General features: G+C 40.3%; 1 protein-coding gene and 1 non-coding gene across 4 annotated transcripts in view; one reads left to right on the top strand and one right to left on the bottom strand.

The window, feature by feature from the left end:
• LOC124736701 (zinc finger protein 91-like) overlaps positions 1–26566 on the top strand; it is a 168667-nt gene that overhangs the window by 51138 nt on the left and 90963 nt on the right. For all 3 annotated transcript variants that reach the window (XR_007009446.1, XM_047248577.1, XM_047248576.1), the window contains 2 exons: positions 6195–6575; positions 23392–23762. Coding sequence is in view for 2 of the 3 variants with exons in the window: in XM_047248577.1 (XP_047104533.1) it covers positions 6195–6575; positions 23392–23762 (752 nt within the window). In the remaining variant the exon portion in view is untranslated. The remainder of the gene's footprint in view (positions 1–6194; positions 6576–23391; positions 23763–26566) is intronic.
• On the bottom strand, positions 273–347 carry Trnas-cga. Its single transcript has one exon. It is a non-coding gene; the product is annotated as a tRNA-Ser (tRNA).

The raw sequence follows: 26566 nt of genomic DNA, 5'->3' as shown, positions 1-26566 counted from the left end.
AACTGAGATCTTATGGGGGACTGTCTCATTAAGAATTTGTATCTATGCACCATTTCTCCTGTAATATGGAAGGGGCAGTATGGAATAGAATAGGCAAGCACGAAATGGGAGATGATTTGGCAATTCTAGTAATTGTTCTCATGGCCTCATTCAGATGTATATTTGCATGTGCATGTAATCCCATACAGGGGCACAATATTAAGCAACTGAATACGCAGGTGAGATACTGCAGCCTAGCTCATTTATGAAACTGCCTGACAGATTAAAACTGTGTGCTGGACCGAGACTTGAACTCGGGACCTTTGCCTTTCGCGGGCAAGTGCTCTACCAACTGAGCTATCCAAGCACGACTCACACCCCATCCTCAAAGCTTTACTTCTGCCAGTACCTCATCTCCTACCTTCCAAACTTTACAGAAGCTCTCCTGCGAACCTTGCAGAACTAGCACTCCTGAAAGAAAGGATATTGCGGAGACATGGCTTAGCCACAGCCTAGGGGATGTTTCCAGAATGAGATTTTCACTCTGTAGCGGAGTGTGTGCTGATATGAAACTTCTGCCAGATGGTGGGTGGGTGGGTGGGTCGGTAGGGGGGGGGGGGGGGGTGATTAGCAGTCTATACAATTCATACTGTTGTTGAATAGAGAGATAAGCAGATAGTTAGCCACCTCAGTTCCTTCTTCTTCTGTGATTACTATAGTCTGCTTCATCATGTTAGGTAGTTTACCATTTTGTAATATTTAATTGAAGAATTCTAGAAGTCATTGTTTCATATGGGGGCCTACAGTTTTATTGAACTTTGAATACGCTCCATGGTATCCAGCTACATTATTAGTCCTCAGATTGCTCAGTGCTAAGTTTAGTTTATGTAGGTAAGTCACATGCATAGTGATGGAGAGGTTTAAAACAAGATTTCTTTGCTTATACAATGTAAGCACACTTTTAAATTTCCAGTATTAATGTTTGCTGGTGTTTGACCACAGATTCCTTCAAATTTTCTATGTTCAGTGTTAATTATGTTATCATATTATTAGTTTCCTGCCATTTACACTTAGTGAAACAATGTCGGTGGTAGTAACAAACAATAAAACAGTGCAATTGACATAAAGTCGTGCTGGGAAGGCATTAGCTTTCAAGAAGTGTTTACAAATGTGACACAGTTAACTTCCTAGGGATCTAGAATGCCTTGCACTGGAGTGATGAAAGTCCTTAGAGTTCAAATAATTTATGCTGCTAGTGCTTGGTCTCCATAACACTGTAAACATAACAATAATAACTGTATTGTGTGTAGCATTGTTCATAGTTATGTTATTGAACTAAGTGTTGTGTTGGACTAAATTTCAGTATTCATCTGAATGAATGGAAAGCTGGCAACAACAAAGAAGAGCATTGGTAGCTCCTTCTCCATATAATATACATGTAGTTTCAAATCATCACAGGTGTGGTGCCTCTAGTGAAAAGTGTCTGAATTTTATGGGAATTGCTGGTATATTATCTTGTATTTAAAAAAAATATAAAATATATTTTCAGGATATATTATCAAGTGCTGTATGGTGTATAATATGTAGCAATTTGCGAGGTGGTGATTAGGTTAGGGTGTAATAGTGCAGTCTAAGTGGCTATGAGTGAGTGAAACAAGAAGCAACAGTATTTAAATACAATCACGATTGTCACGTACATGACACTTCAATCAGAATGTGTCCTGATTTCCAAGGTTTTGATTTGATTGGAACCTGACAGCAGGGCTAAAATTTAACTGCACATTTTGCTCTATATCAAGTCCTATAGAATCAAACAATAGAAAATCCAGGATGGAATAATAAAAAGAATAGGTCGACAGTGTTTTAGTTGTGCCTATCTGTGACTCAACAACTCCGCTGTATACTTAAGTCCCACAGAAGTATATTTCATTATGCTGACACCTATCTGCCTGCGTGTTCTGTCACTGGAGGCCATCAACTTATGTAATCAGTCAACATCACTGCTATCACATCTCTTGCATATTTTTGCTAAAACAATCATTTTTAGCATACAGTGTAGCAAACTTTAAGATTTGAAGTGGCATCATAAGTTTGTGTATGTGACACACATGCAACTTTTGGCCTTCTTCAGATTTCTGCAAATTTGTTCATGTAGACATCAAAACTTTTGAATATATTTATGAATTATAAAACCTGATAGAAAACAGTTCACCAAAAATATTTGAAACCAACTGTAATTATAATAAGTAAAACTTATGTGAGGCCAAAGTTCTCAGTTAAAGATCAGTAGGCTGCAATAAAATGACCAATTGATGTTTTGTATGGTATGTTATTAAAAAGTGATTTCCCACAGTTTACACATTCTCACAAGTTTCACCATTATTTTATACTCCCTTGAAAAGTATAAAAGATGGTTTTGCTATAATTGCTTCTTCACATTCAGTAATTTGCCTTCTGCAGTATTGCTTATGAATCGCTGGCGACACAATGTACAAACACACCCAGGTGATAGGGGGCTGGGGTTATTTTTCAAAGTTAATTGACATTACATGGAGGAAAGACATGAGTTGCTCATAATACTAATGCAAGAAATGCATATAAGCAGATTATACATAAATCTCTGCACACTGGTCTAGGAATTGCTGAAATTTGTAGAGTGGGCTGCACTGAGTGGAGCCACTTACCACACATTCTCATTATATCTTGCAAGGAGGGTATTAATATGTTTGATGGAATGGAGCTGATTGAGTTAAAGTCTGGAATACTATTCTGCGTTAATGCATTGTTTGACTTGCGTTGAAATATCGGAAGTTCCATAACACCTTGGTGATCTGCTATTGTGAAAGGGGTAACCAGTTAAAACCTCTTGGTCTCTTCAGATGTTACGAAAGCTGAAGCTGGGGTGATGCATTTGATACTCCCATGCTGTGAAAGTCTTCCAGCCATTGGTAGTGGAGACAATGAAAGTCTCATTGTTGAATACCTATTGACAGTGTGTTGCACTTGGGGTCAGGCTCAATAGTGTGGTAGACACTTTACAGTGTCAGATTTAAAAAAAAAACTAGCTCACTTAAACAACTGCAAATGTGTACTCACTTAATAAACTGAAAGTAACTCCAGTATACAAACAAAAGCTCAGTGAAATTATTTTGTTTACTCGCGTAAGAGAACTGCACAAGAAATGCTGTGAGGTATAGTATGTTTGTCCGCAGCTCGTGGTCTCGCGGTAGCGTTCTTGCGTCCCGAGCACGGGGTCCCGGGTTCGATTCCCGGCGGGGTCAGGGATTTTTCCTGCCTTGAGATGACTGGGTGTTGTTGTTATCATCATCATGATCATCATCATCATTCATCCCCATTACGGTCGGAGGAAGGCAATGGCAAACCACCTCCACTAGGACCTTGCCTAGTAAGGTGGCGCTGGTCTCCCGCGTCGCTCCCCTACGCTCTGTAAAGAAGTATGGGACTCATCATCATCATCATCATCATCATCATAGTATGTTTGTAAATTGAAGAGCAAGCAGCACTCATGGTGAGGAAAGATGCCATCCACAGATGAACACTTCAGTTGCATACAGAGTGACTAAGAACCAGTTTACTCTGAAACAGTGTGCAGAAATTTACAGAGAGTCTGTTGTTGGTATGTGTCTCTTGCTTTAGCATTATTAGTAAATCATATCTGTATTCCACCTACTGTTAACACACTTTGTGAAACACAGCCCTGCCCTTGTATGTCTATGCACTGTCTTGGCAGTGATTCACAAGGTTTGCTGTGGACGGTCTATATAACTTAGTGCAACACCTTGTAGTGACTTCTTGTGACATAGTGGCATAGAGAGAGTGGGGAGTCACCTGCTCCCTCTTCTGTTTGTAGTCTGATGAAGGTGATAAGTACCCCCCCCCCCCCCCCCCCCCACAGCTCCTCCCCTGCCCTTCCACCTTGTTGTTATTTACCTCAGAACACAATTTATCTATTAATACAGCTCTGCTGCATTTAGGTATGGTACACACATTTAACATTTCTTCATAACCTACTTCATTTAACAATAGATATTAATTTTATACCATTAAAACACTATTTTTAATAATCAGTGTTTTTTTTTCTATCCCCTGCAACATATCCCCTTCACTCCTAGAGAAAAAACGAACAGGATCGTTTTTGGAGAAAATCAAATGTACTTTAATTTTTCACTGGGAAACGTTTTTGCTTTAAGCCAGTGTTTTAGAGTTATTCAAGAAAAACGTATAAAAGTACCTTTAAACACCCACCCACTCTCAAGCTCAAACCCAAGCAGCCAGAATTTTTTGTATGTTGTCTGTGAGGCCCTCCCTCCTACCACTGCACAAGAATCTGCAACTATATGAGTGTTTTTCCTTCATTGACTGGATTATAAGGTGATAAAGGTATCTTGACCTAGGACCCTAGGATGTCCATGCCAATTTCAGATTAGACAATGCTGTTTCACCCTGTTGGTGTCTGTACTGGTTTGCTTGGTGCAAAATCTGTTCACTTTGAAACAGGAACAATATGTAATGATCCCATGTGGTGAATACTTTCAAATTTACAGTATTACTAAGTTAAGACATGAATGGAACAGTCTTCAGCTGCAGTAATAATTTCCAACAATGTTTAAAACTTTCTCACATAACATTTTTAAGAACATTTTGGTTGTTGTAGATGGCATACATCTGTGTCTTTTAGCATGGGTGACATATTATTATTGTACTTACTGTCCTTCATATAAACTAAGTGATGTTATAAAAGTTCCATTTATTAATCACAAATATGACTGATCGCGACCTAAATGAAATTTTATAGCCCTTAAGTTTTAGCAACGGCAAAGAGTAGAGCCCAACTGGATGGTTCCTATAAAGAATAAAGCAATGGCCAAACAGAGGCAAAATGTTAATTAGTTTCAACCTAAGTCTGATTTCTACATCTACATGGTTACTCTGCAATTCACACTTAAGTGCCTGGCAGAGGGTTCATCGGACCATTTTCATACTACTTCTCTACCATTGCACTCTCGAATGGTGCAGAATAGGAATTGGAACCCCCAACAACATGTAACTTTAGAGTTGGTGAATATGACTGGACAGAGTTTCATTTAGATTTTGATCCATTGTATTTGTAATTAATGAATAAAACTTTATATAATTGCCTTTCTTATTTGGACAGTGATGAGTGCACTGGGGCTATCTTGCTTGTCGGCTGCCCTCTTCATTTTACCATAAACTGCTACATCCCACATCAGCAATCTGCATTTCATATACAGGCCTGCCCCTGTGGTTGTTACCTTCCCCAGTTCCTTTTGACTCAATGCAGGGCGACTTAATTCCTTACTTGTTCAGTCTGTGGGTGGCACTACAAAATTGGTAATGTTACATGGCCTGGAAATGGGGGTTTAGCTGATGCTGGTGTACTACTCTCCATGTTTTTCTCAAAAGCTGGAAATAGTTGGTGTTGTAGAAAGACGAGATAATGTGTATAGCTGAAGACTGCTATTAGTGCTGTAACAACTACATTAATGCCCACTTTTGTTTACTTTCCTGTTGTGTAACCTACTCTATATACTGCTGATACAGTTTGCCTTATTGTCATTGTTGCTGATTTTTCAAAATTGAAGAAATAGCTGGTCCATGATTAAGCTGACACTTTCACCTAGGCTAATGGAATATATGTAGGCAGCCTCTTCACCACTTTTGTTTTGGTGCCGACACCAGCTTGAGTAGCAAACTCGTTAGGAATCCATTGCGTACAGTTACAGTGTAAATAATACAATGTCTGATTAATGCAGGGTTGTCATAGGCTAGCAAAATTCTGATATATTCACAAGTCATATCAAACTGCTAATAGCTGTTGTGTATCTCTTTAATCTTCTCATTTTGTATCGTAAATGAACAGTTAGCTCATAGTCTTTGATCAGAGCTTCACCTTGACTTCATAATTGGGCTCACAACATGCTGTTCACATTTATTTACTAACTTGTGGCCACAAACATTTTTTTCCTTAGAAACTGATTTTGTCTCAACATTTTTACCACTAGTAATACATTATTTTCTGTAAATCATTACAGTTGAAATTTATGCTTCCAGTGTGTGTATGAAGGAACTGCATACTGTAAAATTATATTTTACATGGGATGAGACCATACTGTGCATTTCTTGGGAGCCATGTAAAAAAAATGTTAATATAATTTAGCTTTTTTGTCTTCCAGCATGTGCCTGTGGAAATAAAACAGGAAGAGATAGAAGTTTCTGATGGAAGTGATAATGAATATTCACATAATTCTCAAGTTGCTGGAAGTTCCACTCAGGTTGACTCAGGATTGAGCAAAAATGTAGTAAAAACTGAACGAGAAGGTTCAGGAACTGAAGCTGGCAACCATCACGGTCAGTCGCAGCGGCTAACACGTCGTCCACGGAGACTCTTCCTTGCTCGTAAAAAACGTTTTGGGCTAAGTTCGGGTGGATCAAAAATATTCCCTTGTCATGTCTGCAATAAAGGTTTTGGGAGAAAATCACACGCAATTCGCCATGAAATGTCACACAGCCATATGATTCAACTTTCTCAGACAACTTCTGGAAATTCCTGTTTGGTGAGTGACTTAACAACATTAAGATGTTATACCTATTTCTCAAGTGTTCAATAGTTGCTCTGATTTCAGAGTTCATGAACTGTCATAATGACTAAGAATACAAATTGCAACATTTAAATGTGCAATAATAAAATATGATTTGAACTCAAACTTTGAACATTGAATTTTGAGAGAAAAAACAAATAAGATGAATTTTTGTGTTACTAAGAAGAAAGTGGTAGAGTTGCCAGTGAATATGTAAACTGGCACAACTGATTGCAATTCAATTAAAAATCATTCTCGGGTGTGGTAGCTGGTTGTGCCAAAGAAAGCCTGGCTATATAATAAAATGTATGAAGTTGGACAATATGTGTCATCATTAGCTGGACTAAAAAGATGATGAATGTGTGCATCTGAGTGTGAACAATTTATTTTCAGGTAACCCATCTTTTTCGATTCTTAGCTCAATGTTTTAACTGTGGAGGGAATCACATAAATTTTTATGCTAATTATAAGCATAACTCTCCAAAGCAATAATTTTTAATCACAGCTTCTGTTATCAGTCACCTTGTTTCTTATATTTCATTTCGTATTGAATATTGTTACAAAAAGACAGAGTGGCTGGTCAATACTCAACTTTGAGAGGTGAACTTCTAAGAACTATTGATATACTCTGATTAAAATTGACGTTTCAGCAAGTCTAATGGTAGGAGCCAGGTGTGAGCCAATCATAGTTGTTTCTTAAGTATCACATACTCACTATGTTGCCTGTTTTGTAGGTTTTTTAGGTACAGTAAAACCCCTATTTTATGTATTCATGGGGATTCAGACTTAAAAACCACAAAATTGAGGAAAATGCAGAATCGAGAAAAATGTTGAAACTCCCAAAATAGAGCAAAAACTTGTGTAATTGACATACATGATTATAAATCATAATCCTCAAAAATACATTGCATAAAATCACCATAAGTGAAGGAAATACGATGTACAGTATCATGTTTATACAAAAATTAAGTAAAAACTCGTCAAAAAATTGAAATTGATATCTGTCTACGAGGTAATTGAGCTATTTTCCAAAACGCTACAACCACCAATTATACATTAAAACACACTTCTTTGAGACATCTTTCCTTTTGTTCACCTAGAAAAAAAGCAAAAATTGATGAACATAGTGAATTAAACTGATACCTGAAGTACAGTGAAAGGCGTCAGAAACTTAACATGGGAGCGTGTGTGCATTTTCCTTCCGTAGCCAATGGTAGATTACTTGGGTTGACTAGACTTCAAGCCATGTACACACTAAGCTTGAAACATGTTTTCAAAACATGTTCCTGGCTATTTGATGTGGACACCATTTCGAAACATCTTTCAAAACACAGAAACATCTGTCCATAGCAGTGTCTGTACAGATCATAGGAAATAATGTTTCAGGCCAGCTACCAGTTGTCACCACTGCACGGCACAAGTGTATGTTTGTATATCACATTGTGTCATCTGTCGTACAGAGTTGTTAAGTGTTTTGCTCTCTAGAGCTATACTTTTTTCTATTAAAAAAATTCAGTGGATGAGGCAGTAAACTGTCGAGCTGTTATCGTTGTACCAGGCTGATGGCTGCATGTGGAATATACGATGCTAGCAGTACAAGGAGAGCAATAAACCAAGACACCCTGCAGAAAACTGTTGCTACATTTGGTAGAATATGCGGAAAGACTGTGTAGAAAAGAAAATTAGGTCATTTGTCATAGCTTGCTTTGAAATGTGAAATAAATACTCAAGGCTCTGGAATGAATCTCTCATAAAAAACCCTAAGGTTAGCAGCGTGTTTGGTTGTAATTGCTTTCTTGAAATTTCTGTCTTGTTTTTAGAGAAACAGTGACACCATATTTCCCAGGAATTTAAAATCGTTAGATGATATCCAAGTGAACTTACAGAAACTAGAACTGTCTTCCATACTCCATATGCAGCAAGTTTTTCCCACCAGTTGTTCTATAGAATATTTTCACTCACCGGAGATGACTACATGTAGAGCAACAAATTGTTTTGTACAACAACTAATCCAATTTTGTCACCCATTGCCAACTATTGTACAACCCTCCATCAAAATAATATCACAGTTTTAAAACCAGTTAAGAAGTTCTTTCGTAAATGCAACCTTATTCTTTAAAACTATGACACACTGAGAGAAGCTTATGGCTTCCTGATCACAAGTCACAAGAAATAAATAAAACAAAGAATGAACGATGATGATGTCTTTCATTTTGTTTGTATGAACCTTAGAGTATTAATAATGCAGCAACATGTATTACAATTTCTTCATCTCTAGCATGACGTGGCAGATAATATGAAACGACACAACAAATAGTGTTGCAGACAATGTGAATACACTGAGAAATGTTTGCTGCCAGTGTGGACAGAAACAGAGACAAGAAATAGTTGGAAAAAGATTCAAAACACTGAAGGAAATACTGTTTCCAACAGAAACATATCTCCTGTGGCAGTGTGGATGCCGCTTTACGCTACTTTTGGCACTTTGATTATTCATTTCCATCGTAGTGTGTGACATATGAGTGCATACTGCACTCATATGTTCCAAAGCAACGGTGCATTACAAATACTATATCACAAATATGTCACACTTATCATTAAATGTCAATTAATAAAACATCAATAACATAAGGCTTCAAGAGATTTTATGACAACTAATGCACAATACAAAATTTAGATGAATAAGCTGTAGGGTAATGGATAACCTCATGGTTAGCGGATTTTGAGGTCATAGGTTCACAACTTGCTGCATCCCAACATTTTTTGGTATTGCATTCATTATGACCACAATACATACGTTCCACAATATTCGATATTATTAAACAATTTTGTCTAGTTAGAGAACAAAGGATGAAATAAATATTTGCCTGTTTATTTCTGAATATATGGTGATTTCTGAGTGTGTGGTTAGGCAGGAATCTGAGGACAGCTACAGTGCTGCAAGTGAAACAATGAGCAGTAACATTCATATTCTTCCTTGTCACAAATATTTTGCACATTGCACAACCACAAACATATTTCCATTAACATCAAATTGACACTGTAGTGATCGACAAATCAATAGCCTCATTCCTGGTCACCTTCACAGCCCCACGATGTCACGATTACGTCAATTTCTGCAAAAAGTAGTGTGAAATGTACTCAACCCATTATCATTGTTCAGTGAAGCTAAACTTTGCAAGTTGTGTTGGCAACGCAGATTGTGGATTATGTCAAACTTTTCGCTCCCATGTCTCCCCTCTCCGAAACGGCATGAAATATTCCCTTAACACTGCCATCAGCCATGGTGCGAATTGTTTATCTTTTGTGCCATTATAGCTCATTCAGTCACATCAAATGTCAAAAGAAAGGAAAACAGGGATGAGGTCAAGCCAGATGTGGAGTAAGAATGTGGAATCGAGTAAACTTTGCTGAAAAAATGTAAAAACAGGCAATTTTTAGCATTAATGTTATGGGTTTTTCACAGGGGCTACATCTACATCATCATGCATACTCTGCAATCCACCATACGGTGCGTGGCGGATTTTATGGTGAAGAATTGTGAAAAACGTAAAATTGGAGAAAGTAAAATCTAGGTTACGCTGTATATGCAGACCATTGTAAAGTATGGTTGACTACAAGCTAGTAATACTGACTCCCACCACTGCAATCTGTCAATCACAAAGTTTTAATCAGAGTATAAACACACGAGAATAAAAAACAATCAGTTAATTGACAAAGGCTCAACCACTGTGGTTTTGAACTGCAAGAGTTACCTGATGGAAGGCCTTTGTCAGATTCATCCACCTCTGAACCATGCCACAGTGACTCAATTCCAGAAGTATAAAAGGACCTCAGTCTCTTCTCAAATCTTAAGGCCCATCCGACAATGTCCCTCCTGAGTCTTATGTCGCTCCTCACCCCCTACCTCTCACCAGACTCCTACCTTCTACATGCTTCCTAAAGTCCATAACCACCCAGGACGCCCCATTGTGACCAGTTATAATGCCCCCACTGAGAGAATTTCTGCTTTCATGGGCCAGCATCTGCAGCCTATTATGGATAACCTACAAGCATATATCAAAGGCACCAACCATTTCCTCCACTGACTCTCCAAAGTTCCTGTTCCTTTATCACTCAAAACTCTGTTCATCACTATTGACGTCACCCCCTTGTAGACTAACTTCCTTAATGCCCATGGACTTGCCCTTATTGAACATTACTTTTCCCAACATATGACCGATTCCAGACCTACAACCTTCTAATGGTCACTAAGAGCATCCATATCCTCACCCCAATGACTTCAACTTCGAAGGCATCACCTACACACAAATCTGTGATGCAGTAATGGGCACCTGCATGGCACCATACTATGCCTGCCTACTCATGGGCCATCTAGAGGAATTCTTCCTAATCACCCAGAATGCCATACTCCTGGTTCAGATTCATTGATAATACTTCGGTGATTTGGACCGATGGTGAGGACACCTTATCCACTTTCCTCCAGAACCACAACACAGTCTCCCTCCATCGCTTCACCTGGTCCTCCTAAAACCAACGGATAACCTTCCTTGATGTTCATCTCCACCTCAAAGATGACAGCTTCAGTACCTCTGCCCATATCAAACCTACCAACCACCAAAATACATCCACTTGACAGCAGCCACCCATTCCATACCAAGAAGTCCATCCCATAAAGCCTAGCCTCCTATGGCTGTCACGTCTTTAGAGATGAGCAGTCCTTCTCCAAATATACCTTGGCCCTCATTGGGGACCTTACAGACTGAAATTAGCCTCCCAACCTTGTTCAGAAATACATCTCCCATGCCTTGTCTTTCCAGTCACCTACTACATCCCACACTCCCACCCACTGGCCACAAAGGAGCACTTCCGTCACGACTCACACAGGACTGGAACAACTGAATCACATTCTCTGCCAGGGCTGAGACTACCTTTTGTCATGCCCTGAAACGCAGAATATTCTACCCACTATCTGTCCCACCACTCCCATAATGGTATTTACCTGCCCACAGAATCTACACAATTTCCTTGTCCATCCCTACTCTACCCTTCCTCCTAACACCTTGCTTTGTGGCTCATATTCCTGTAACAGACCTATATGCAAGACCTGTCCCATATATTCTCCCACCAGTGTTGTTAGTGTTAGCTGTTGGGTGCATTCAAGTCACATGTGGCACTTGTTCTCTAATGCATGTATACAGGGGCACGGTTGCTGAAACATTTAGTAGTATGATTTCTTTCTTGCACGCACCTAAATGTGATGATAGCAAGAAACTAAAGACAAAAATACAAACACAACTGTATTATTCAGTTATTGACATTGTCACAAAGATCTTTCAGAGAATTGGGCATTAAAGGCTTGAACTGTGGAGATCAACTTACAGGTTAGAAGGTTGTATTTTACTTTGTAATAATGTGTTGGCAGACAATAGACATGTCATCTGAGATTTTTCTCCTTATTTTAATGTGCATGTCAAAGTTGCATATAGTTTATTGGTGGGCTATGTAAATTATAAATGTAAGTTACAGTTGCCTTAATAGATAAAATATTTTTTCCAATTCGCTGTGAACAATATTTCAAAGTCCCTTATAACGTCCATCAGAATTGGTACCGACCCTTGACTAGGCGAAATTTCATATTTCTAATTTAGACTATCTTCACTTTGCCAAGTGCTGCACTGTTTAATGTTCACTTATGCTATACTACCTGTGTACTGACAGGAGCTCTATTGTAGGCATGTTCTAGATAGTGTCATTTCTGTGCACGTTATTGATAATTTTAAAGACGGGCTCTGCATCTGCACCTCTTGAAGTAACTCGAATGATATGGACTTGCATAATTTGAGCCATGTTGTTGTTACAGATTGTAACCCTACAGCAACTGATATGTGGGGTCTGACCATCCCCATGCTCCTGTTGCCAAAAGTTTGCTCATTAATGTTTGGAGTAAGTGAGTAATTTGGGCGGCCCATCACATTTTCACAGCACTTGCCACACTGAGATAGTGACACACTGCAGCGAGTGACAGGGACAGTCAAATTTAAATAACCAGTTCTGTTAATGATGAAAATACTAATCTTTTTTGTTGCTCTTCTTTGTTGTGTATCGATGGCTCATTATGCATTTCCATTCTGTGGTTTATATTTCTATAATCATGTACAGGATGATCGGGTTGATGTTTCGATACTAATATGAATTCTGGTGGACTTCCTGCAGAATTACACATGTATTTTCAGTCATTTCACTTCACAATACAAATCATTAAAACACACACAACTCATTCTTCATCCCTGCACTTCAAACTTGTGCAACCAACTACACAAAATAACAAAGCTTTACCTCTGACAACATGTAACAAAGTAACAAAGAAATTACTAGCATATATCGATCTGTTTATGCAAGACAATCTTTGGAATGTACATTTCATAAATAAAATACAATTTATTGGCCATCTTTTTTGAGAAGTCCATAATTGTGGTTGCAATTACATTAAGTGTTTATAAGTATTGACATTTAAACATATTCTCATAGCTGTATATTACTGGATTTTTGGTTTTTATGTCTTCGGTGCAGTGTCGTTCATTCCATATGATCCAAGATCGGTTAGCACGTTTATCTCATCATAATCAATTTTATTGCAGTGAGAAAAAATTTCTTTGCATTCTTTAATCCTTTCAGACATGATTTTTTTTCAGGAGCAAGGAATATTTTTATGTATTTGGGAATGCTCTTTAGTGATTTTTTAAAGAATTTAGATACAAGATTTATACAAAAATATGTACACGTTTCCAAAACATACTTTCTACACTTTACTTAATTTTATGGACTAATACAACTAATTATGAAATAGTCTATTGTAATTAAAATAAAATGATAATTCAATATTTACCATGCAAAATAATAATGATAATGATAATAATAATAATAATAATAATAATAATATATTTAACTATACAGTGGAATATAGTGAACAAAACACATCTGTGTATTCTAGTGCCCACTAGCTGCTGTGAACTGCTGCATTAACTTGCTTATATTTTCATAGTGTTGTCCAACAGTTGGCAGCACTTGCACATGGTGAACAGGTTGAACATTCAGAAATGTGTAGCTCAGATTTCCATTGGGGAAAAAATACTTCGGTTGCATCTGAGATACAGAATAAGTTACTGTACACAAGCGTCTGAAAGAGTTAAGCCAGTATAAAATGCATAGGAAAGTGTCCCAGCATGACTCTCCTTCCTCTTCCATTAATTGGTGGTGCTCAGGAACATGATTATGCTTGTAATTTATTTAATTTAGTGTAGGGTTCTTGAACGACATGTCACATGTGCCTGTATGTGGTAGTAATGTGTTTGTTTCGAATAGAAGTTCTCCTTCCTGATTTTCAGTATGACAGTAATCTCTTCCATAGTATTTGTTGGGTATTTCTTGAAAAGTCATTTAAACAAACTGACTACAAATATTATAACTGCTATGTGAGTCTTCTCATTTTTGCACCTATTTACTTTAGAATAAGTTCTTAGTCTTTGCAGCATATTCAGCAGTATTTCACAGAGAAATTTTGCTTGTTGCCTCCATTGTAGCTTAAGTACAGCTATAATCTTTCCAATGAACTACAGTCAAGACATTATCTCTACCCAGAAAGATTCCATCTTATTGGAGTTTGCAGAGTTATGTTTTTTGTCTGGCATCACTAGTTAGTGAATTGTCATTCATTAATGATGTTCTTGAACCTCAAACAACGGAAAAGCCTGAATGGAATAATGACAACATTTTGAAAATGATTGACTGCTCTCACCATATACAAAGGTGGTGTTGACTTGCAGACAATAACAACAAAAAGGCTGCTATACACTGAGTTTTTGACCAAAAGGCCTGCTTCTAAACTAGAAAACAGACACACATTCACAGAAGCACAGCTCCCACACGTGACCGCTGTCTCTGGCCACTGAGGTCGGCCTCATTGACAGTTGGTTGTTACAGTGCAGTAAATAAAAGTTCCTAATCTGGTTGCAATCAATATGTTGAATTCAGTGTTTCCTTCGCCCTTTTAAATTAGTTTACTGTATTATCAACAAGTACAGGTTATAGCATTGTATGAAACATTATCTTATCAGCTGGATAGCATTTTCAAGGACAAGTTTTGAGAGTTGTGCTTGTGTAAGTGTGTGTGAGTTTTCTACTTCTGAAGATCCAGAAGCTGAAATATTTCTATAATTTACAGCCTCAGTGGCCAGAGACTGTATCGTGTGAGTTGTGCTTATATGAATGTGTGTGTGTTTCCTACTTTAGAAGAAGGCATTTTGGTTGAAAGCTGTCAGTCTTTTTGTTGTGCCTGTCTCCAACTCGACACCACCTCTATACAGTGAGTAGCAGTCTATCCTTTTCATAATGTTGTCGTTTTTGAACCATAGTTGGAAAATTTCATTACCACAGGAAGGAAAATTGTTATTTGTATCATCTCAAAATATTAAGAGTGGCAGTGCATGTGAGTGTAGTATTTTTGATAAACACATCACTCTCAAGTAGCTTGATAAAAAATATTCCACCATGAGATATGCTTTTGAGTTGGTAATAGTGACAAAAATGTTGAGTGTGGCTTGAGTTGCATTTGTGTGTGTGTGTGTGTGTGTGTGTGTGTGTGTGTGTGTGTGTGTGTGTGTGTGTGTATGGAATATGTACAAATGATATCACAACACTTACGCTGTGCTGTGGTCGCCAAGCACGGTGTGCTGCCTATGAGTGCAGAACAGGGAGTAGTGGATGCGAACGAAGAGGCAAATTGGTAAGCCAGAGTGGCAAAAGTGCTGCCATCTGTTGACGGAGAGAACAACACGGGGCCACTAGCCCGGCCGTTCACAATTTGAATTTAGTGGTTTACATATAAAATGAAGAAAAAACAAAATATTACAAACAAAAACCAAACAATAAGTTAAAACTGCATTGTGTGTAATAATGGAGCGTATTGAACAGGTTGATCCAGAACTGTGGTAAAACTGAGTGAAAGGAAATAGATTCAGCTCTTAATGCTGTAGCATGTTGAGTGTAAAACCAAAGTTTCGATATTTTCGTGTATCCTTTCTTTGTCTACTGAGGCTGCTACACAGAGTTGGTGCAGAACAGTAAGATTAATGAAAAATGTTCACATTTTTGTTTTTCATAATTAGTGTTCATGAATGATTTAATTAAGATTTATGTGTGTATGTGAATTTTGGACTTCCATACTTTAAAGTAAAGTGCAACAATTCATGCAATTAGGTAATGATAACTAAATATGTATATTTGTCTTGTAAAAAAATTCTTTAAAATTCAAGACCCTTCTTGGTAATTTATGAAATATGGAAAGGATAGGTAGCTGCTCATCCTGTAGAGGAGGCATTGAATTGCAGACTTGCACAATGAAAAAGAATGCTAGAAAAATTCCAGCTTGTGGGTCTTCCGAAGTAGAAAACTCCTGAAACTTCCTAAACGTTCATATAAGCATAACTCGTACACACACTTGGCTACTGTTACCTCCAGGTGATAATGCCTGACTGTGACTGCATATGATGTGAATAGCAAACTAGAGGGGGTTGGTGATGGGGTTGAGGAAGACGTCTAGGAAGAGGAGAGGGGTGAGGGAGGAGGAGGTGAGAGTATCAGAAACCAGAGCCTAAACAGACTTGCAATACAGTCATGTTTTTAAATCTCAGTACTACAAAATTATCACTCCTTTCCAAAGGCTCTACCTTTTGCCCCCCCCCCCCCCCCCCCCTCCCCCAAAAAATTCAAACATTATGTACTTGGAAAGATCTTGTTTCCTCCCAGTCCCTACAGGGAAACACTTTCTCGCAACTAACCTTACCAATCAGACTCAATCCAAAAGCAATATTGAATGTTGCCTGACACAATTAACTGTTCCAGCCAACTGTGATCCATCCCCACTACCCCTCAGATCTCCCCCTGTTAACTTCCCAGAATTTTTTAACCTTGAACATTTCCCCATCATCATTCCCCAAAGCCCTCAACATGAAAAGTAATCTTGAGTGTACAGAAATGATTGCAATTCACCATCTAAAAAGTGATTCCGATCATGCAGTCCTATCTGTAGACAAATGCTCCACCATTGTGGATTCTTAACCACAGTGATTGCCTGACAGAGGGATTCTGCCAGCTATCAGATATGCTCACATAAAAGTCTTGCCACAGAATCTGCAGGGCCTCTGGTCCCAGTTCAAATCCTTAGGCTCATATCAGAACTTCTCCTGATGTGCACCACTCCGGCACTCATACTTTTTACGTGCTTTTACCAAGCGAGGTGATGCAGTGGTTAGCACATTGCACTCGCATTTGGGGGACAACAGTTCAAACCCATGTCCAGCTGTCCTGATTTAGGTTTTCTGTGATCTCCCTAAATCGCTTCAGGCAAATGCCAGGATGGTTCCTTCGAAAGGACATGGCCAACTTCCTTCCCCATCCTTCTCTAATCCAATGGGATTGATGACCTCGTTGTTTGCTCTCCTCCCTCAAATGTATCAACCAACCTTGTATGGGCTTATGTATTTTAGGAAACCTCTCAGGGCACCCCATTCGGACCAGTTTCTGTGCCCCCATGGAGTGAATCTCTGCTCTCATGGCCCAACACCTTCAGTCTGGTACCCAAAACCTATCCTCCAATGACATTCCATAGTTTCTGTTCCTTTACCATCCCTGCTCCTTGCTCGTCGCCATCAAACCCATATCCCTCTACTCTGACATCCACATTCCCATTGTCATTAGTGAACACTATCCTTCCCAATGCCCAACTGACTCCAAACCTACAACCTCCTTACAGGATACCATGACCAATTATATTCTCACAGACAGTTACTTCTCCTTTGAATGCATCACTTACAACAACACCATGGTACAGTAATGGGCACCCGCATGCCACCAATGTGTGTAACCCATTTCATCGGCCATTGAGAGGAAGCCTTTCTAACCACCCAGAATCCCAAACCCCTAACCTGGTTCAGGTTCATTGATGATATCTTGGTTATCTGGACCGAGGGTGAGAACACCCTATCCTCTCTCCCAGAACCTGATCAGCTTCTCCCACAATTGCTTCACCTGGTCCTCCTCGACCCAACAAGTCACCTTCCTCAATGTTGACTTTCACCACAAAGATGGCTAAATCAGTACCTATGTCCATATCAGACCTACCAACCACCAGCAGTACCTCCTCTTCAACAGCTGCCACCCATTTCAAACCATGAACTGCCTCGCACACAGCCTAGCCACCTTTTGTTGTTGCATTTCTAGTGTCGAGCAGTCCCTCTTGCAATATGCCAAGTGCCTCACTGAGGCCTTCAAAGAGATTAGCCTCTCAACCTTTTCTAGAAGTCGTACTTCCCATGCCTTGTCTCACCAGTCACCTACCATTCCCCATTTGAACACTATCTGGCCATAAATTAATGCTCCTATCTTGACTCGGAAACACCAAATGTTGGAGCAACTGAGTCACATTCTTTGCCAGCATTTCAAGTTGTTGTTGTTGTTGTTGTTGTTGTTGTTGTTGTTGTGGTCTTCAGTCCTGAGACTGGTTTGATGCAGCTCTCCATGCTACTCTATCCTGTGCAAGTTTTTCATCTCCCAGTACCTACTGCAACCTACATCCTTCTGAATCTGCTTAGTGTATTCATTTCTTGGTCTCCCTCGACGATTTTTACCCTCCACGCTGCCCTCCAATACTAAATTGGTGATCCCTTGATGCCTCAGAACATGTCCTACCAACCAATCCCTTCTTCTGGTCAAGTTGTGCCACAAACTTCTCTTCTCCCCAATCCTATTCAATACTTCCTCATTAGTTATGTGATCTACCCATCTAATCTTCAGCATTCTTCTGTAGCACCACATTTCGAAAGCTTCTATTCTCTTCTTGTCCAAACTATTTATCGTCCATGTTTCACTTCCATACATGGCTACACTCCATACAAATACTTTCAGAAACGACTTCCTGACGCTTAAATTTATACTCGATGTTAACAAATTTCTCTTCTTGAGAAACGCTTTCCTTGCCATTGCCAGTCTACATTTTATATCCTCTCTACTTCGACCATCATCAGTTATTTTTCTCCCTAATTAGCAAAACTCCTTTACTACTTTAAGTGTCTCATTTCCTAAGCTAATTCCCTCAGCATTACCCGACTTAATTAGACTACATTCCATTATCCTTGTTTTGCTTTTGTTGATGTTCATCTTATATCCTCCTTTCAAGACACTGTCCATTCCATTCAACTGCTCTTCCAAGTCCTTTGCTGCCTGTGACAGAATTGCAATGCAGCAAGGCCCCCGGAATAGACAACATTCCATTGGAACTACTGACGGCCTTGGGAGAGCCAGTCCTGACAAAACTCTACCATCTGGTGAGCAAGATGTATGAAACAAGCGAAATTCCCTCAGACTTCAAGAAGAATATAATGTCATGTCCCCAAATGAGAAATATTCTTCCCACTATCCTCCCCATCCTCCCACAGTGGTATTCTGCCACCTACCCAATCCACAGAATTCCTTGTCTGTCCCTATTCCACTCATACCCCTGCAACAGACCAAAATTCTCTCATTACCTCCTCCTCCTCCTCCTCCTCCTCCTCCTGTCTTGTCACAGCCCCCTCCTACTCCCTCAAAGCCTGGACCACCTGTGAAAGCAGCCATGTGGTCTACCTCTGTGTCGCATTTGGCGTGGGCATGGCAATTAACCACCCACCTGTCCACAAGAATGGACACTGCCAAACTGACCAAGAGGCAGCTGGACCACCCAGCTGCTGAACAAGCCGTCCAACACGATGTACTTCACTTTAATGTCTTGCTCACAGCCTGTGCCACCTGGATTCATCTCACCAGTGCTAGTTTTCTACATTTCTACATTGCACAGATGGGAACTCTCCCTACAATATATACTTTGGTCCTGTAGCTCACTTGGTCTCAACCTTCCTTAGTCTCTGTCCTCCACCTGCCTATCCTCTTGCCTGCTCCCACTCCAGTACTACACATGCCTTCTATCCCATCAGTGCACCTACATAGTCATTTCCTCTTCTCTACTTTCCTCCTGCCCCCCCCCCCCCCCCCCCCCCCCCCCGCGCTCCCTCCCTCAGCACAGGACCGAGCAAGGTGGCGCAGTGGTTAGCACACTGGACTCGCATTCAGGACGACGATGGTTCTATCCCGCATCTGGCAATCCTGATTTAGGTTTCCCCTTGATTTCCCTAAATCTCTCCAGGCTTTCCTTTGAAAGGGCATGGCCGACTTCCTTCCCTTATCTGATGAGACCGTTGACTTCGCAGTTTAGTCTCTTTATCCCAAACAGCCCAACCCCTCCCTCAACACAGGCTCCCCATACTGCATAAAGCAGCACCACCATGTCCATACACAATCCCACAGGTAGCACTAGCATCATTCACAACCCCTACCATGCTATCCTTCCACCTCTGTCCCATGCCACATCCTTACTCCCACTATCCATCCCAGCTAGATTGCTGTGACCATCAAGTACAGTTGCAGTTGAGCCTTAGTGCCTGGGGACGACAATGTCCATATGTGTGAGAGTTAAAATTGTGTGTGTGTTTTTTTTTCGTTCTGGAGGAGGACTTAGTTAAAATATTTTGAGCATTCTCTTTCATTATGCCTGCTGCGACTCAATACCATGCGAAGGCTCCCCTGATTACGTACCTTGTGATTGGACGTTGTTATTCTGTTATTTAAGCTAGGGTTCCATCACTTTGGCCACTAACACTTTATACATTTTACTACTGACTCAGGTGACACACAGCAAGAAACCTGTCAGTTTCCATGACTGATTCGGTTCTTTACTCCAAATACACTGGTGTCCAAAATTAAAGCAACAAACAGAAATTTTGTAGGGTTGCATTTATTTTGACACAAAACAGTATAAACAGGTGACAGTAAAGTAGAAACCATGTAAAGAATACAGAATGTAATCAACTGCAACATGTGCATAGCAGTAGACAAATATGTTTTTTTTTCCTTCTCCAAACGTGGCGGATTCGCACACTCTTTGACAACTGGTTAATGTGCTCGCCATGGAGTGTTGACCACCTCTGGCACCAGTACAGGCCTGACAATGATGGGACCTTCTGTGAATTGTGTCATCAATCTCATGTTGAGGCAATAATGACCATTTTTCCTACAGTGCTGCTTGCAAGTTTTGGAGAGTGGTTGGTGGATGATGACGTGATGCAGCCCGTTACCCTTATGCATCCCAGACATCCTCTGTTGGATTCAAATTGGGAGAGTGAGCAGGCCACACCATGCGTGCAATATTTTACTTTCTGTGAAGACATGCCACAGTTTGCCTCGATACAACACATTCAGAGGATGCTGTGAGGTCAGATGCCAGTTGTAGTGCAGTACTAATCGGTACCGTTGTACCTTTACCACCAAATAATGGTTCACTCTTTCTGATGTCACACATGGTCAGCCCTGTCCTGGTCTCCGGGATACAGTTTTGGTCTCTCTAAACTGTCACCTTATCCAAGAAACAACTGAACCATTCACATTAAGTCATCAGGCCACATCGGCTTCCGTTCTTCCTATAGCCCTCCACAGCAGAAAGACAAAGGTGCCTTCTTTGTGCCATACTACACCGTCGGTGACTGTGTACACTGTGATTGCGGATATGGGACTACCCTGCAAACACTACCACACGTGATAGGTGCCCTCATGTTATTTACAGTGTGATTGTCCATTGGTTGGAATGCAATCTTCTGTGTAGAACATGACTGTAATGACATCTGTTGACAATTTGTATGATTATAATGTGAATGAGACACAGGATGCAGAAATGTCCGTTTGTTGCTTTAATTTTGGACACCAGTGTATTTTGATAACTTCAAGTCGTCTTCCATTTTCCTACAGTGGTGCATTCGTCACCTATATTGTGATTCCCAGCAGCTGTCCTCAAAAATGCCAGCTGGCCATGCCTCTCACCAATCCACTAAGGTTTGTAAAATGCACGAGGAACAAAAAGCTACCCCGCTGTGCACCTAGAGTCAATCAGCTAGGCAACACTCATTTTCGGACAATGTTCAAACACCACACTCTGGCCTATGCTAATATTTTACACATAACATCTTAGGTATGTAACATCCACTACTTGCTTTCAACAGAACTGTGTGTGCAGCAGTCAGACCAACAATGCCAAATACCAGTTTTAACTCCTCTGAAGAAGTCAGACCCAAAGTTATTATGTAAGGATTAAAATTTCCAATAGCTTCTACTGAATTTTCCACTACTATTGGTTTTGAGAAAATGAGAAATAAAAATAATGGCAGCTCCAGCAACAAGTCACATGTGATCAGCAACTGTCCAAGTGAAATAACTTGACTGCAGCTGTAGGCGATGTTAATGTTCACTTACTTTTATTTGACATGGTGATGCAGCTGTCAATGCAGAGATGTCAATCCATGCCCTAACCGCTCCTGTCTTGTGGCCGAAGCAGGGTTAAACAAGAAATTAGCAAAGTTTGTGGTCAGAAATATTTAATGCTTCTTTGAAATAAGTCTGTGGTTCAAGAAACCAACTCTGAACACTATATTCCCCATGAACAGACAAAAACATTTCTGTACCATGGAGTTCCGTCGTTAATGGCCACTATTTGATTCTATCTCAGCAAGCCTGTGAAGTATATTGCAATAAATTGCTGACATCTTTGTGGATGGGTCTCTCATCTATACAGCATAATTATTGAGAGCCATTTACTCCTCTGTTTCTGGCCAAAGTCCCCCAGTGTTACAAGTGAAGCTTGCTGATGATGATGGCTGTAGTGGTGTGCTGGAACACATTGTCAGATGCCAAGGTGGATGGTGGCAGACTGGTGAAGTATCTACTGCCATCCCAGGTAGCTCATATTGTGAAATGCAACCATCACTGTTAACAGTCCACATGAGTCTCTCTAGTGGTTCTGTATTTGGCAAAAACCATAGTGTCACTTCCTCCAAGCCATCCACACCAAAGGACACTCCCATTGGTCAGTTTTTTTGGCCTCCTGTTGTGTTTTAGTTTAATCCTGGCTTGCTTTAGAAAATAATTTACATTTCACATTTACAATCTTAGATTAATCTCTACAATCCCTCTCGTTGTTATTCTTAAAATTTAATGTAAGTACTTGTTAGTTGCTCCGGACACATGCTGTTTGAAACTCCCTTGCTACCCCTTCATTAATGACCAGCTTCTTGCTTGTTGCTGTCGCTGCTCATCCCTCCCTGCCTCAATTTATGATGCAATGGCTATATTGATGTATATTGCACAACGTTTCTAGACATTTCAGAAAATAATTTTTCTAGGCGTGTAACTTAACTTGAGCTGCCTCCTACCCTCAGTGTGGTGAGTAGTAATATATCCTTGCCATATTGTTGTGGTTCCATACTGGACTTTGTATTGTTTTGTTATTAATAACTTGTCTGTGTTTTTGCAATGTTAATGAGGAGAAGCAAACATCAAACATGGAAAATCCCGGATGGAATGTGGTTTCTGTTGCCGGAGACTGCAGTCATGTGTGAGAGTTGCGTTTGCCCGTGTGTGTGTATGTGTGTGTGAGAGAGAGAGAGAGAGAGAGAGAGAGAGAGAGAGAGAGAGAGAGAGTGAGTGAGTGTTTATGAAGGCCTGAATGCCCAAAATCTTTAATTGTGAGAATCTTCTTGTTGTGCCTGTCTGCGACTCAGCATCTCCGCTTTATGGTAATTGTTAATGAAGAGAAGTATTGCTATAATTTTCTTTTTCAGTTCATTTGTCTGATGATATTTTTATTTCTGTTCAGATGTGCAACAAGACTTTCTCAAATCGTTCAAATTTGGACCGCCACCTGCGTTTACACAGAGGCCATCAGTTGCAAACTGCCCTTGAGCTTGGAAATACAAGGCAGAATGGACCATCCTGGCAAAATTCAGAACCAAACACTGGACAAGCAGTAGAAAGTGGCTCAGCAGAGCCAGAAGCTGATTATTATTGTTACTTGTGTGGCAAAACCTTCCTTTCACAGTATCGCCTAAAGATGCATATGGGCCAGCATTCAAACTACAAATGCCCAAAATGTGGCAAATGCTTCAAGGGTGGCACTGCCCTTTCCAACCATCTACGCATTCATAACATAAGGGGCTTTGTGAAGCACACATGCCGATTTTGCATGAGGTAAGGAATGTAGTCTACACTCACTAGACATGCTGTGTGAGATTAAAGTCATTGTAAATGTGAAATATCGCAGTGGTGCTTTGAAAAGATGAATGCTTATTGTATTATTGTTTTAATGCATGATGTGTAAACCTGCAACTTTTGTGTCATCAACACTATCCAGCAATTTCAGTAAACAACTTGAAGTTTGATATTGTTACTTTGCCCCTTCTACCATTGGAACCACCCCTCTGTTAGGAAGAAGACACCTCTTGTAACAGGACATAATGAAAGCAATTAGTAATAAATAGGCAGCTACACAGAGATATAGAAGATATTTCAGGGAAAAAAGAAGACATTTGAGGCAGTTTTCCTTCATATAGTGGACTAGTAAATTACATATTACTATATAGTTGCAGCTATTATAAGTTTGTAGCTCTCTGCTTCAGCAATGATGATGCTACAGAGTAAATGGAGTTTGAATGGATAGGGCTATTAGAAAGTTTAATTTTAATTGATGGAGCAGTCAACTGTGTGAAAATTTTAAGTTTTAACAGTGTAATGAGGGTAAAGCAGTTTTTATTACAGTATTGTGAAATTTGGCATTTCTGTTGTTGCCTAAAGAGTCCTGAATCGGAGGCAGTAGTTGACTGCTATTGAATAAAATCCTTGTGGGTGGTAGACCATACTGTTTTAAGGCATTAAAACAACTTTATCACTGATATTTTGACCATCTTTGCAACAATTATCTTCAGGGCATCTAACTGCTAGTTTTTGTGGATGGTCTCCTCTCTATGCTATGTTACTTCAGTTGTTAGGTGACTGCTGATACCTCATTCTGGGATATCCATGAACAGTTTGAAGTAAAGATTCCTATGAAGTGTTGGCTGTGTGTTAGGCTGCCTGTGCTACTCTGGTAGGTGATTGGTGGGCAAGAGTGAACTAGCAGGTAGTACAAGGGATTGTGTTAACCTGCAGTGAGACACTGATATGGCACAGCAGTTCTCTTGTGGCCGATTGTTTATTCTATTGAACCTAGGTTACACGGAACTGCTGGCTGGTGAATATACTTGACCCTTTGGACTGGGATCACCAGCATCAAGACCAGCTGCTCTATCCATAGCTGCCAAGCAAGCACATGAGGTTCTTGAAAATTGGACCGCAGACGTGGTGGTTTTTCAGATGTTGTCCCAGTCCCACGTAGCATTCATGCTTCAACACAACAGTGCTAATTGATCTCTCGGCTTCACCAAATACACTTTGCCACATTCACATTGAAATACATATATGCCTGAAGTGTGGAGAGCATATACAGGATCCTTTGTGGGCTTCAACAGACCTCAGATCTTGTGACCACTCTGGAACATTGTTTGAATTTCCTCTGCAGTACAGGTCCTCCCAGTGCCTCCCAATGTTTTCGTGAGTATGTGATAACTGAAAATGTCACCCTGCACCTATTCAGAACTACATGTCTAACCTCTGAAGGTGCTATTCCTCCCTTCAGCAACATAGTCAGTAATGGCTGGATATGGGCCTGGTGATCCCAAGATTCTGGAGCTGTAGGATGGTCACTGTTGCCAGCCCTCTGTTACTGTAAACTCTGTGTAAACTCTGGTCATACTTCAGTGACCACTGTTAGACATAAAGGTGGAAAGTTGTGTTTCTTGGAGAATGTGGACCTCTGATTAGCAGCCTGGTTTGTGAGGATGGTAGAAAGCTTTGAAAAAAACTCAACTACATGATGTGCTATGTACCATCATGGTGGTTTGGTTCAATTGTTAAGACTAAACGATTCCAAGAGGGCTACTTCTAGGGCAACTTGCCACATCCTTGATGTGTGAGACTTACACACACACACACACACACACACACACTTGGAAGGGTTATAGTAACGGAAGTAATAGGGCACAAGTGAGAAGTTCAAAAACATTTTCTCTATTCTACATTTACAAAGCTTTACAAAACAGTTGCTGGGTCTTTGCAGTGAGTAACATTATTTCTAAATTGCACTCTACTGGTTGGAATAGCAACAGTACAACAAGAGTAGAGCTTTTAGCACACAAAAAAAGGGAGGGAGAGGCAACTATTCTGTATTAACTGATACACACAAAACCCTTAATTTCAGCTGAGGGTTAGTAACATGGCATGGCATAATGGAAATTGACTCCAGAGAACTAGAGAAGGATGGTTAAATGTTGGTGTTGCAGAGCTGAAGAACATTATGAAGTGACTAAATGAGTTGCTAGAAAAAGCTACAGCAATTATTTTAACATCGAAAACTCCAAGCTACCAGGATGTTTCAAAGCTGGCTTTATCCCCCTCAAAGTTAGAATTTCATATACCAGCTCTGCTGAACTTTAAACACAGTTTTATGTGGGCATGACCACCAACCAGCTGTCCAACAGAATGAATATGCACCACCAAATTGTGGCCAAGACTATCCAGTAGTGGAACACGCTGCTGAGAACAAAGTCTAAAGTTCAGTGGCTGCTTTATAGCTCATGTCATCTGGATTCTTCTTTCCAGGACCAGATTTTCTGAAGTATGCGTGTGAGAGTTGTCATTGCAACACACCTTTCACTCCCATAATCTCCCTAGCCCCAGTCTCTGAATCTCTGCTAACCCATTGCTCCCACACCTTCTAACCCAAGAGTGCCCCCTTCCTCTGTCCTGTCATCATCTCCCAATCCATGCCCCCGCGTCACTGTGCCCCCGCGTCACTGTGCCCCCGCGTCACTGTGCCCCCGCGTCACTGTGCCCCCGCGTCACTGTGCCCCCGCGTCACTGTGCCCCCGCGTCACTGTGCCCCCGCGTCACTGTGCCCC

This window comes from Schistocerca piceifrons, chromosome 1, assembly GCF_021461385.2.
Source record: "Schistocerca piceifrons isolate TAMUIC-IGC-003096 chromosome 1, iqSchPice1.1, whole genome shotgun sequence".
In the NCBI taxonomy this organism is placed as follows: Eukaryota; Metazoa; Arthropoda; class Insecta; order Orthoptera; family Acrididae; genus Schistocerca; species Schistocerca piceifrons.
This window is presented reverse-complemented; position numbering and strand designations above follow the sequence as displayed.